At 33.8% G+C, this 14,926-nt stretch overlaps 2 protein-coding genes across 10 annotated transcripts in view; one reads left to right on the forward strand and one right to left on the reverse strand.

Moving 5' to 3' along the window:
* The window catches only part of LOC130674274 (protein pangolin, isoforms A/H/I/S), a 109,706-nt gene extending 103,711 nt beyond the window's left edge, over positions 1-5,995 (forward strand). For 6 of the 9 annotated variants that reach the window (XM_057479556.1, XM_057479557.1, XM_057479551.1 and 3 more), the window contains one exon: positions 120-5,995. In XM_057479556.1, coding sequence (XP_057335539.1) covers positions 120-570 — 451 coding nt within the window. In that variant the 3' untranslated portion in view covers positions 571-5,995. The remainder of the gene's footprint in view (positions 1-119) is intronic. The other 3 variants (XR_008991009.1, XM_057479554.1, XM_057479555.1) reach the window with 1 other exon arrangement.
* A 2,305-nt stretch (positions 5,996-8,300) lies between these two features.
* On the reverse strand, positions 8,301-13,598 carry LOC130674946 (uncharacterized). Its single transcript, XM_057480393.1, has one exon. It carries the CDS (start codon positions 13,570-13,572, stop codon positions 8,320-8,322), a length of 5,253 nt encoding a protein of 1,750 aa, XP_057336376.1. The 5' UTR covers positions 13,573-13,598; the 3' UTR covers positions 8,301-8,319.
* Between the last annotated feature and the right edge of the window lie 1,328 nt (positions 13,599-14,926).

A 14,926-nucleotide genomic window follows, 5' to 3' on the forward strand; every position in this document is an offset into this window, starting at 1 on the left:
AGTAATAGTTGTGAGGTAAAATTTATAATTTAAAAAATAATAAATGTTCAAAATTTATTTTTTAAAAATAAAATCCCTTCCATTAAAAAAATTGTGATATAAAAAATTGTTTTTTACAGACGTAAGAAGAAATGTATCAGATACATGGGTGAGGGAGGAGACGGCGACGTCGAGGGTGACGGTGACGGTGAGGACGATCACTCGGAAGATAATTTGGGGAGCGTCGGGGAAGCCGGAACTCCTGAAGACGACGAATCACTGAGTAGTCCCGGTGGATTGTCGGCATTGTCAAGTCTGGCGAGTCCTTCACTGGTTCTCCCATCGCCTGCGAGTCTCGCGAGTCCGTGTCCCTGTCCACTGACGCCTCCAGTGCCTCCGCAGTCGTCGCAGTCCTCGATTTCTCTTAATCAAAATCCCGTACAAGCGGTACCGCACCGTAACCCCGTGGGTACAAACCCCCACGACATAAACAATCCGCTAAGCGTTAATCAATTAACTGGTCAGTGTATAAAGAGTGAAGTTAATCAAGGACCTTCGGGTCCTTCCAACCCGGCGATCAGTGTTACGTAGCCCTGGATGGCCCCAAGTGACAAGACTCTCTTACGATTCGGTGTCATCGGGGTTTATATTTTTAAATTTATTATTAAAATAATAATAATTACAAATATTATTATTATTAATATTAAAGAAAAATTTTTTTATTTATTTGGCCGCGGCGACTCAGTTGATCAGCTCCAGGCAAATAAATCGATATACCAGTTAATTATATAAATATATAATTAATTAATAAATAAATATAATGATAATTAAAGATAAAGTAACGATAGATGATAAATGATGTAAAAAAAAAATACTCAGGACCAAGTGTCTAGCTGTATAATCCACCTCGAGAAGCCTCTCGTGCAATTAATATTTAAAATTCAAGTGACTGATTTTATTAAAGACAACTGGAGGTTGATTTTTACAGCTTGTAGTCCTTGTTATGTTGTGATGCCAATGACTGATTGAGGTCATGTTCCTGTGCCAGGTACTATATTCTATTAAATTTATAAATAATTAAATTAAATTGAATATTTAATTACGATAATTATAAATATTATTGTAATTTTTATTTAATTTACTGAGATAGTTAATTTTAATAATAAATTTATTAACATTTATTATTATTAAGTTTATTATTAATTAATAAACAAGGAATACACGTGTCAAAATACATTTTTTCTGTATGTAATTTGTTATTTTTTTAAAAGTCTATACAGTGCGATTTTAAATTTACGTGTAAGACAATTATTAATTTTTTTATTTTGTTTTTAAACAACAAGTCGTTTTTTTTTTTAATGAGTAATGAGTCTTTTTTTTTAATAACGATCCATATTAAATTTATTTTTATGAGATGAGGTGAAAGGAAAATGACAATTGTAATGATAGTGTTTTTATACTGAACAATTTGATCTCCAGTTTTTTATGACATGAAATTATTTTATGAATTCTAAGTGCATTTTTAGTTGAAGATTTGACAGGAAATTTTTTTTTTAATTTTGTACACTACCCTATTCGATCTCAATTACGGTATTTATCATAAATTTGCTGCTTTTCGCGGTAACTTACGACCAGTTATAGTATTTTACGGTAATTTACGGTAAATCGCGGTAATTTACTGGTAATTACGGCAACTTACAGCATTTTTTACCGTAAACACGGTCTAATACTTTACGGTAATACCGTAATTTTGAAATAAATCCGCAACTATACGATGAAATACTACAATTTTACTGTAAAATCCCGAAAGTTTACGGTAAATGACCGTACCCTTACCGTAAGGTTCTGAAATTTACTGTAAAATACTGCATTTTGCTATGATTCTTTCAAATACCGTAAGTACGAAAATTTTCAAATATCAAAATTACCGGAAATTACGAAAATTGCCGTAAATTACTAGAATTACCGCATCGTTACGGTGAATTTGTCACTTTTCGCGGTAATTTACTATGATTTGCGGCAACTTACAGCTTTTTTACTGTTAGCACGGTATGAAAATTTACGGTAATACCGTAATTTTGAAACAAATCTGCACATTTACGATTAAATACTGCGATTTTACTGTAAAATACCGCGAGATTGCCGTAAGTTTACGGTAAATTACCACAAGCTTACCGTAAAATCATGCGATTTACTGTAAAATACTGCATTTTGCTGTGATTACGGATTTCGTAATTACGAGAATTTACATATATTATGAAAATTGCCGTAAATTACGAAAATCACCGGATCGTTACGGCAAATTTGTCACTTTTCCGATAAGTTACTACAATTTGTGGAAATTTAACGATAATCTACGGCAAATCGTGGTAATTTCCCGCAACTTGAAACATTTTTTACCGTAAACAAGGTACAATACTTCACGCTACGGTAAAATACCGTAATTTTGTCACAAAATACCGCAATATTGCCGCAAATTACGGTAAATTATCATACTCATCGTAAAATACTGCAATTTAATGTAAAATGTTGCATTTTACTGTAAATCTTTCGAATACTGTAAATGACGATGATTGCCGTAAATTGCGGCAAATACAGTAAACTATGATAATCACCGTAAATTATGGCAAATACCGTAATTTGGATCCGTGAGGGTAATTTTTCTTTTATCAAAAATAATTATTAATGTCTGTTATATTTTTATTTCCCCACTCCCTTCTTCGAAAAGTTTGTAAGTGTTTAAAAAAAAAAAATTTAAGTTGTTTGTATGTAATTGTTATTTTTTTTTTTTTGTCATAAAAAATAAAATTTGTATTTTAAAACTCGAAATGGTTTTATTTGTTAAAAGTCGGCGACTGGTTTTCGCAAATTTTTTGCTTCGTGCAATCGTTATTAATAAATAATTTTTTTCTAAAATAATTAAGAATAAATTTTTAATAAAAATTCAAGTAGAGTCGAAATGACCTGTTTCGTTTCAAAAGTTTAGTTCAAAAAATTTTTCTGAATTGTTTTTATATGAAATTAGGAAAACTAACCTTCAATTTCCATCTGAATGTTTCAGTAGAATTATTTGAATTTCCGGACACTGTAATTATGATTATTAATTAAAATTTTAGTAAATTAAGCAGAAATTTTTATATGACAATCGAAAATAAAATCTTGTATTTTCAAATTCAAAATGAAGTTTAAACTTCAAAACAATTGTTTTGAAAATCGAAGCTACGAAATTTTATAACAAAATGGCGGATGCTCCGTAGTTTTAAAAAGCGCTACAGTTATTTTGACTCTAGTTGTATAGTAACCCTGGTGGAATTTTTTCGGACTTTTCTCTGGAAAAACTCTAAAAAATTCTTTAGAACTTTGAAAAAGTCTTTAGAACTTTAAAACTGAGTTTTTCAGAGAAAATTCCGAAAAATTTCTACCGGGTTTGTCTCGAAAATCAAAGCCACGAAATTTTATAACAAAATGGCGGACTCTCCGTAGTTTTAAAAAGTGCTACAGTTATTTTGACTCTAGTTGTATAGTAACCCTGGTGAAAATTTTCCGAACTTTGCTCTGAAAAACTTTGAAAAAGTCTTTAAAACTTTAGAACTGAGTTTTTCCGAGAAAATTCCGAAAAATTTCCACCGGGGAAGATAACGAAATTATCTTTTATATTCCCTCCATTTCCTCATAATTATTCTTTTGTCAAACAAAGAAAATTTTTAAAAATCAAACACTAACAGACTATTTTTTTTTTTTTTATTAAAACTATTATTAGTTTTTAAAATTAATTGCATAACACTTTGGTGCAATTTACCATTAATAAAACATAACCAAAAAAGGCAATAGAATAAAAAGAAGCATATTGTTTATCACTTTGTTTGAATACATCAATAAATCAGCTAATGTATATAAATAAAATAAAATATGTATAAGGTGCATTTATTGAAGATGGGGAAAGTGCAATGGGGAATTTTATGAAAACAATTGTATACGGTAAAATAATTTTAAAAATCAGATGGTAATTATTTCATGACTGAAACAAAGCTAAAACAAAAATTGTGTCACTGAAAAAAAAGAAAAAATAATAATGAATAAATAACTAATAAAAACGTGCCATAACATCATGCCAATATTACTGATAATAATTAAAGTAAAATAAAATAATGGTTTTTTAAATAATCTGCGTTCTGTCAGACTTTGCATTTATAAGATCGAGGTGTGCATTTTAGATTTAATAACTTCATTAATTGTTAATTAAAATGATATTTTTTAAATATTTATACTTTTATCTTTGTAATAAAAAATAGAGGCCAAAATACTAGATAATAAAAAAATATATCAATTAAGAATTTTTTTTTAATCTTTATATTTCATTTAAAAATTCAGTACCCGGGAAAAAAACTTAGATATGATCATATATGATCAGATTTAAATGTTTATATTTTATCAGATTAGTCAAACTGCCGAATTTAATCACATCTGGTTAATATATGACTATATAATCAGACATACGACCATATATAATCATATATAGTCGTAAAAGGACATATATATGAACAAATATGACCATATATGCTAATATATGATCGTGTAACATTATATATGAGCAGATAAGATCATATATGACCATATCCAGTCATATATAGTCGTACATGGCCATATATGAGTAGATATGAACATATATGACCATAGATGCTAATATCTGATCATATACAATTATATATGAGCACATAAGATTATAAATGACCATATCCAGTCATATATAGTCGTACATGATCATATATGGGTATATATGCACAAATATGATCATATATGCTACTATCTGATCATGTAAATTTACACATGAGCAGATAAAATTATATATGACCAGATCTAATCATATATAATTATACATAGTCGTATATGGTCTTATATGGCCACATATGACTGGGTATGGTCATATATAATCTTATCTGCTCAGATATAATTTTACATGATCAGATATTAGCATATATGATCATACCCAATCATATATATAGTTATACATAAATGTATAAGGTTACATATGAACAAATATGATCGTATATACTAATATCTGATCATGTAAAATTATATATGAGCAGATAAGATTATATATGACCATATCCAGTCATATATAGTCCACATGTGTCATATATGGGTATACATGCACGAATATGATCATATATGCTAATATCTGATCATGTAAAATTATACATGGACAGATAAGATTATATATGACCATATCTAATCATATATAATTATACATGGTCGTATAGTGTCATATATGGCCATGTATGAAGAAATATGAGCATATATGCTTATTTCTGATCATGTAAAAGTATACATAGACAGATAATATTATATGTGACTGTCTAATCATATAGAGTCATAAGTCGTCATATATGATCACATATGATCATATAGTACAATTTTTTGAGTTTTTTAACAGTTATAAGTACTCATGTATCGACATATGATTTTTCTTGATTATATATGGCATCATAAGATCCTATATGGTCATATCTGAGTCTTTTTTTCGGGATAATTAAAAAAAATGTGAGATCAATTTAAATAAATGCACACTTCCGGTGGGCATCAATATACATTACTCATTTAAAATATAATGTACTGACAGACGTAGCTATAAAAAATAAACAAAAAAAGACTATTAAATAAACAAAAAAAAATATGAATGAATAAAAAAATGTACTGACGTATGTATGTATGATGCCCGCTGTAAGTTCTGTGATGCCAGTGACATTAGGCCGGAATTAAATTCCTCATTAAAACAATAAATAAAAATATATATATAAATATTATAATTTAAATAAATAAATAAATAAAAGTACTGACACAATAATTACCCGCGGTACGGCCGTCACTTTTAAGGATTATAATAATTGAATTGTAAATATAATCGATTAGATAGTTTATTAATTATTAATTATATGTAATCGATTATATTGTAATTCTTTAATGGCCTAGTGAATCCATGTTGCGGAGAAAAATAAAATAAAATAAAAATAAAAAAATGATATATTGTAAAACACGAGTCGTGTTATAATTTAGTGCCTCTGTGAAACGAGAGACGGATATGAATTATGTTTATCTTTCTCGTTTCGACGAGTGCTTTGTATTATATTGTAAAGTATATGATATGAGATGAGACAGTTATACTGCGTTGTACAGTGTTTTTTAAGTATCTAGTTTATAGTGTGTAATTGAGAAAATAAGAACAAAACTGCTAAAAGAATAATAAAAATAACAAAAAAAAACATTGTATTTACAATTAAATAAGTGATCTGTATCAAAAAAACTACAAAATGAACTAAAAAATTCATTCTCATATAGCCTGTAATCCTACTTATGTAGATGCTAAAAAAAGTGATTTGTGTCATAAATCTATAAATAAAATTAGAAATTTCAGATTATTGTCGATTTTTGAAATAATTAATTTCATGTTTTTTTTTTGCACTCTCGATTGCGAAGCAATGAGATGTGTTCTGCTAACGCTTACTCGGTCCCAGCTGATTAACACGTAGAAATCATATTTATACTTTTTAAAATACTCAACTAGAACAAGATGGCCACAAAGAAATGATTTCAAAATTCCCTGATATTTCCCGGTTTTCCAGTAAAGTTTTTCACATTTTTCCCTGATTTAGAAATTTTATTCGTATCATTTAGATATTCAAATTTTTTATTATATTTTTGTTTTTAATAATTTAATTTGATAATTAAATCATAAGAGAAACCAGAAAAAAGGGCAATAAAATAAATGAATATTGCCTACTTTTGATTATTCGATGTTAAAAATGTATAAGTTAAAATATTTAATAAGAAATTTTATGATTTAAATAAATTCAAAATACACTGATTACAAAAATTAAGGGATATTAAAAAAATTTCAAATTTTTTAGTAATTTTAAACAGTTTGTGACTCGAAGGAAAATGGTCGTACAATAAAAACAAAAAGTCAAACTGTAGCTTCAAGTGTCTAGTTTTCTGATCTGGGTCTTTAAATTTTTTTATTATGCACGGTTCCGGAGCAATCAAAAATCAATCATAATTATCGAAAAAAATTTATTGAAGCTCGAAGACCGTTTTTAAGACGAGAAAAAATTTTGTAAATTTCTTTTTCGATAGTTTTCTTAGGATTACTCCGGTACCGCACATAATAAAAAAATTTAAAGACCAGATCAGAAAACTAGACACTTGAAGCTACAATTTGCCTTTTTTGTTTTTGTCGTATGACCATTTTCCTTCGAGTTACAACCTGGGGAAAATCACTTTAAAATTTGAAATTTTCTTAATATCCCTTAATTTTTATAACTAGTGTATAATTAAAAATTTTTTAAATTTCGAACTGTTACAATTTAATTCCCGGATACTTTTCGAAATTCCCTGACGTTTCCATGATACTTCCCGGTTGCATTAAATTCCCTGATAATTCCCGATATTCCCGGTTCGTGGCCACCCTGTAGAACAATATTCCTACCATTTGATAGATAATTTAGTAATGAGCGAAACAAACACTATTTTAAGTCGATTTTTTTTTAAATAATGATAAAAAGAAATGTAAAAAAACTTGTGATGTCCCTGAGTAAGTACGGATGATAGTAAACACAATAACCTAAAAAATTCCCAACCAATTGATCTAGTTTTTAATTGCACTTGAATTCTTAAATAGAAGCCCTGGAGGAAATTTTTCGGACTTTTCTCTGAGAAACTCTGAAAAAGTCTTTAGAACTTTAAAAAAGTCTTTCGAACTGTAGGACTGAGTTTTTCAGAGAAAATTCCGAAAAATTTCCACCAGAACCCTTTTGAAAATTACCCCTGTTTAGAAAATCTCAAAGTATCCATTAGATTCTCATAAATTCCTATAGAAATTTTATAAGAATGAATGAGTTTTATAAGAAGTGCTATAAAGTATAGGGCCTTATACATACAGCTACAAGAATCTATTGGATTTTTTACGCAGGGACTATTCAAATCTTTTTGATTTAATTATATAATTAATTAAAAATTAAAGCTGGCAATTTAGCTGCCATTTTTTTTAACTTTCTCGCATATAGAAGCGCCATCTATGACTTTTTGAATGAGCAAATTAATTCTGCGCCTTTGGATTTTCCGATTTTTTTATTCTCTTATAAAAATAAATTTTTTTTCTCAATTAAAAGAAAAATCAAATAATTGATTCATTTATTTCACTTTACAATTTAAAATATCGATTGAATTTTAAAAATATACAGATTTAAAATTCGCGGTATGAATTTAAAAATTCAGGAATTAAAAAAAATTATCAATTAAAATAAAAAAGAAATGAAATCCTCATTAATTATAAATTTCTTTTTATTATTTTGAAAAAAATTGAATACTTCGTACATTCACAGCATTGATGGTATAAACACACGGTACCTTATAATTACAATTATCAACAAAAATTTTCGCCAGTCTCATTATATTCTCACACTTGACTACACAAGCGCCTCCACTTGCACTTCTACCTTCCCTATTATCATCATCATCTCCATCATCATCATCATCAACATCTACGTCATCAAGATAATAAGACCTTCCAAATTTATCACACTCACTTGGATCAAACATATAGAATTTCCCGTAATGCTGCATAACCGCAACCGCAAAATTCATCGTGTGAAGAATACCCGCGCAGTTGTTTTTAAAGAAAACTCCAAGTGCTTGTGCCAGGTCATGCACCAATAAAATTCCTGCTGCCATGTTGCCGTCAATACTCACACTCACCCTAAAGTCGCCCACAATAAAAGTACTGAGTAATTCCGTAGGCAAAAGATTTTTCAAACCCGCCCGTCTTATTCGCGCCGAGTCTCGATGCAAGACATCTCCATATTTGATTATGGCATCGATCAGATCTGATGTCCAGGTGCTGGGGACATGAAGAACAGCCACCACGATAGCAACCGCCGCCATTGCAGTGCTCTGATAACCTCTGCTGGTTAAATCGAACCCCGGACTGTTCATATGACGACTTCCTTTCAATGCGCTCATGTCTTTATCAACCTGGACAAATTCCGTGGCCGCTTTGACGTCGACTGTCTTCGACTGTTTGATTCCTAGAGCAGTTTCTGCCTGCGGGCAGTCAGCAAATGCTTGGAAACCAACCGGGCTCGGGAGAGATTCAACAATAAACGTACTAATTATCGTCCGATAGATTTCATAGCTTCCGAACTTATCATCCTCGTCAATATTCGACAAAATTGTATCGTAAAGTGGCTCTAAGCATGCGAACCACATAACGCATGCGACCCCATCCTCAGAACATTTCAAACCCTGGTCATTTCTTCCCCGCGGGTCGTACAGAAAATAAACCCCGTGATCTTTCCACAGAGATATCATGTAGTTACTGACTTTTAAAATTCCCGCGTTGTTCCCTTCAAAGAATGATTCGATCCCTTCTTGGATCAAAGGTGGCGCCACTGCTGGCGGTGGTTCCCTGACCTTCTTCTTACCTTTCCCCGTAGGTTTCGGCTTCTTGGGCTTCTTACCCTTTACTTCCGGCTCTGGAGGCGCGATTCCGACCAATCCGGACACCGTTACTTCCACGTCGGCTGTCAACGCATTGACGCCGACGTGAAAAACTCTGAGTACGTCAGTAGGTTTTATTTTATCTTTTATTGATTTGACTTTTGATGATTCGCGGTGAAGTTTACTGCCGATCACTAAGATTTCGTCTAGAGTTTTCTTGGTCCAGGTAAGGGAATTTTTGACAACGGACATCGCGAGTGCTACCACACAATTGGAAGCGGTCTGACGGTTTCGGATTGACGGAGGAAATATATCGGATGATTGATGGATTCCTGCTCGTAATATTGCGCGCGCGGGAAGTAGTTGTCGGTAGGCATTCAAAGCCGGCAAATTTGAAGGACGAACTGCTGGGCTGGGGTCATACTTCCAAGGGGGTAATTTGTTCCAATCAATTACATCTATTGTATGGATTTCATAGTCTTCTTCTTCGTCAACAAAACTACTCAAGTAATTCGCTAAGTGATCGATAGTCGCAAAACGCATGGCTCGAATTTTGTCAACCGAAGGATCAGCCCTGAATTTAGGAACGTCGGGTAAGAGGATAAAATACTCTTTCGACTTCCAAATCCCGATGTGAATGTCTCCAAATGTCAAGGCTCCGGAAACAAACCCTTGGAAAAAACTTTCCAAGCCTTTTTTCAAAGTGTTCATTGGAGTTAACTTAGAATCCACTTTTCCCGATTCGACGCAATCGCGCACAGTCAAATCTAACCGTCGGTTGGATAAAAAGAACTCAGGAATTATTTGATTGACCCTCGGGTTCAAAACATTTCCTAGACGTTCAACAGATTTGCTGTGAAGTTTGTCAGCAGTGACGACAACTTCGTCGACGATTTCTTTCGTCCACAAACGGGGCTCGTAAACTTTGGAAAAGATGACTGCCATTATTGCTAAGGCGGCTGTTTGATTCCCGTGATTTTCAGGTGGAAACTTTTCGTCACTCACAGAAGAATTCCCTAGAAGCTGCCAAACACCTTCGGAAATCTGTGGAAAATTATGCCACAGAGTTTCCTCTGATGTCGTTGGTTTCGGACGCTCGTTTTCGGCGACTCTTGTTTCGTACTCGCTTTCTAAACTCACGGAGTCTAGAACAACGTTCGCGGTGCTGTCAAATGTTTGCTGAAGATTTGAAACTAAGGCCGCTAAATTCGTGAACCAAAATACTGTAGGGTTTTCTTTGGCTTCTGGATTAGAACTGGGGTTGAAAGTGAAGAAAATATCTCCCTCTTTCCAAATGGGCAGCATAATATTGTCTTGGCGTAGAATCCCTGCGGGATATTTTGTTAAAAATTCTTGGAGCATCGCAGCCAAATTATCTGAAGTACCGGTAGCGTTTTCTTCCACTTCAACACTGATCCTGTTGACGCCGATGTCAAAGTCATCAACTTCACGAGGCAGTAAATAATTTCTGGCTTCTTCCTCTTCTGGCAAATTTTCGACGTTGCTCTCCGCAATTTTCGAGCCCAGTTTCACAATATCATCGACAACTTCTCGTGTCCACAAGAAAGGGCTGTACAATTTAGTCATAGCGAGAGTTACGAGAGCCACAGCCGCTTGGGATTTACCATCTTGATCAACATTTCCGTACAAACAAGCGCTGTCCTCATTAACTTCAGCGAAAGCACCCAATTCCGGCTTAACAGGCTTCGATTTATCTTCTTCTATTTCTTCAACAGTCATGGGATCGCTGATGTCCACAACTTGGAATGCGTGAATAAAAAATTCACCAGATTCAGCTTCCTCAGCATTTGACTCAATTATTCGTGCGAGTTCTTCTGGATCGACGGCACGAATAACACAAGCAGCTTCTTCATCTTCAGAATTCTTCTCTCCCCGCGGGCCACGAGGATTCGGATCAAAACAATAATAAGTCGTTTCTTTAGCAGCATCTTTGCCTTTTACTTTAGGAACTTGATCATCGTACTTCCATATTCCCACAACCAGGTCCTGGAATTCAACTATACCGTACTGATGGTCGGTAAAAAATTGTTTTATACCGTCAGCTAAAGCAGGAAATCCATCAGCAGAATTACCGACTACCGAAGCTTCGTCTACGCGGATCTTAACCCTCTGGTTGTTGACATAAACGTTACGTTTCAAATTTCTTAGAGTCAATTGTTCGTCTACGTCATCGTCAGGAATGCACCACTTGAAATATCCGTCTCCATCTCGTATAATTTGATCGACGGCCATCTTGGTCCAATCCTGAGGCGCCATTTTGTGAGCGTTGATCAACGCGACTACCGGCATGGCGATTCCTTGCATACCGGCATTTTCAAAGTCTTCGTCTTCATTCGAAATACTTCCTTGTAGAACCCAAGTCCTACCAGCTTCCCCTGGCTCGAACTCGCGCCATTTTCTAGTACCGGGTACGTCATCTGCTAAACTTACACTTCTGACAATAAACCTGTCATTTTTATTAGTTTCCACGTTTCTTAGATAATTATCTGCCAACAATTCAATCGTAGGAAAACGTATGACGCAACATTTACCATTAACTTTTTTTTTAACCTCCAAATCTTTTTTCTGCTTACGGCCTTTGGGTTCCTCGCATACTCGGTCGCCATTTGCATCACACTGTCGTGGATCGAATAGATAATAGCAGCCATCTTGCGACCAAATGGCCGCGGCCCTAGACGAACACTCGATAACCCCTTCTGTGTTTATCAGAAAAAATTCAACGAGCGCTTGCTTTAAATTTAGTACTTCCGGTACTTTGGAGGCTAGAGTTCCAGTTACGGTCATCAGATCTACGTCGACAAATAAATTTCTTTCATCTACTTGTATTTTGCGGTCATTGAAATCAATCGCGCGCTTAGCGGAACTAGTATTCTTGACCTCTAGGTACAGAGCGTCACCTAGTGATAAAATTTCATCGAGTTTAGGCCGCAGCCATGTTCTTACCGGGTGGATTTTCTTCATTGCCAATGCGGCGATACAGTTGCCGACATTTTGTGCTCCCTTTCCTTTGTACACTTCGCTCATTTCATGGGTCCATCCATGAAGAATAGCTCGGTCTTGAGACAATTCATGGAATGTCGAGGGAATATTGACCTCAATGTCATAATAATCATACCCAGTATCGAAGTTATTTTGATCAATCAATGGATCACGTGCGAAATTCATGTCAATATTATAATTAGATATTGTAATTGATAGTGGCTCGGTATTGACAACAGGCTGAATTTTTTTAAATTTTAAATTACGTGTCGCCATCGCGTTATTTTTCCCGTCAGCTCTATCATTACGAGTGTAGACATTTTTATTGGCAGTTAATTTACTTTTATTGTCGGGCAATGAACGATTTATTAAATTAATTCGTACAATTGTTACTTTGTCGATACAATAAGAGGAGTCGTATGGCTGATTTAAATTCATTAAAAATAATTCAACGAGGTCATTTATATCTTTGAAGAACATAAGGCACGCAGAGTCGTTTGGAGAAGTGGCTCGAAGGACCAAGTCCTTGGAAGACGACGGGTTGAAGTACCAACATTTCAATCCTCCCTCTGACGCTGAAGTATGCCGCCAGATGGCGACGGAAGTGCCCTGAGTTGTCAATACTCCCGCTTCGTGATCTTTGAAAAATTTTTTTACCCCTTCTACCAGCACCGGGCAGCCCACAGACTCAGTAAATAAATTACCACACACTTTATTCGGCTCACAGTAAATGCAAACCTTGTAATCGTTTATGAAAAATTCTGGATGCACTAATTTCGTTGTCATATATGTACCAAATTTTATGCAATTGCGCGATTGACTCAAACGAAATAACTTGTCTCCATGTTCCAGGACCTGGTTAACAAGATCTTCAGTCCAGTCTTTTGGTTTGAATAGTCGACTAAAAACAATTGCGACAACACAGCACGCAGTTGCTTGCTGTCCGCGACTTCCGAATTTAAAATGTTTATCAAATATCGAATAATTACCGCGTAAAATTGCCATGCTTGGTGAAATTACTTGAAATTTGTACCACTTTTTCGGTGACTTTTTTTTATACACCGGATAATTATTATCATCTTCTATTTTATTAGATTCCATTTCACTTAAAAATTTGTTAGTCTAAATTATATATTATTAGGTTAATTGATTGTGTTTATTAAATTAACAAATGAGTTACGCGTAAATAATCGATAATTAAAAACCTGCAGTCCTCTGATGAACTTCGAAAAAATACTAGACTCAATTTCAGGTTACCGATCTTTGAGTGAATCGAACTTGTCCTCGAGAGAATGAACTTCGGAGACTGCCTCCACTACCGAACAGTAGTAAACTGCGCATGCGTAAGAAAAAGTGGGAGAATATTTAGTACATAGAACACCCAGAGTAGGAGTGAAAACCGAAAACACCCGAGGTACTTCATCCCATATAATAATCTGATAGCAATCTTGCCTAAGTCTGGTCACCAGTACACTAGTTGTCTGCGTCTTTAAATAACTATGGGTCTTGCTGCAGACATTGATACAGACTTTTAACTTGCAATTTTTGTGTTATGTTGTACTTGAAAAATTGCGCGAGAATATTGAAGATATCTTGCTCAAGGCGCATTGGTACAGTGGCTTGAGCAAATCTTGCACCAGAAATTACTTGCATATACTGACGCATATCTTGCGGCAGATCTGCGCAAGAAGTCACATATTACACTTCTATCTCACTTCCGTCTCTGCCACTTTACCCCCTCCATCGGCATACGATCCGGGGTCCTGGGGTGAAGTGACAGAGACAGAAGTGAGATATATAGACAGTGTAATATGAGACTTCTTGAGCAGATCTGGCGCAAGACATGCGTTAGTGTCTGCAAGTAATTTCTGTTGCAAGACTCGCTCAAGATGCGCGTAAGTAACTTTACTACCACATCTTGAGCAATACATCTTCAATGTTCTTTTGTACAATATCATGTGCAAGTCCTGCAACAATCTTGTCTTAGAATCTTGCATTAATATCTTGTGGCAGATCGATAGCTATATAAAGACCTAGACACCCAGTGGTCTTCCGCAAGATACTTTAATAAAAATAGTACAAGACTACTGCAAGATTGTCTTGTGTACGTCATCTTGGGCAAGTTCTTGTAGTATCTATCAAAAGATTCTTGTGATCAGTGCCTTGACCAGCAGCTTGTGATGGAAAATAAATAAACTCTTATATAAAAAAATTGTCTGACGTTACTTCTTAATAATATACAACATAAATATTTATTTTTTTTATTTTTTATTATAGCTTTGTAGATAAACCATAAAATAATATTTACATTAATAACAAGATTTCATTATAATTATTCAGAGATTAATGATGAAAAAAAAGAGTTATATTTATATATGAAACAATTCGTCTTGTTATATAAATAATAATCATATAATTCTATAATAAAGTATTTAAACTTCAACTAAGCTCATTT

The sequence above is a fragment of the Microplitis mediator genome, chromosome 9 (genome assembly GCF_029852145.1).
Source record: "Microplitis mediator isolate UGA2020A chromosome 9, iyMicMedi2.1, whole genome shotgun sequence".
Taxonomy (NCBI): Eukaryota; Metazoa; Arthropoda; class Insecta; order Hymenoptera; family Braconidae; genus Microplitis; species Microplitis mediator.

Excerpts from the sequence above, each read along its gene's own strand:
- LOC130674946 (XM_057480393.1), bottom strand. The coding sequence starts at position 13,572 with ATGGAATCTAATAAAATAGAAGATGATAATAATTATCCGGTGTATAAA.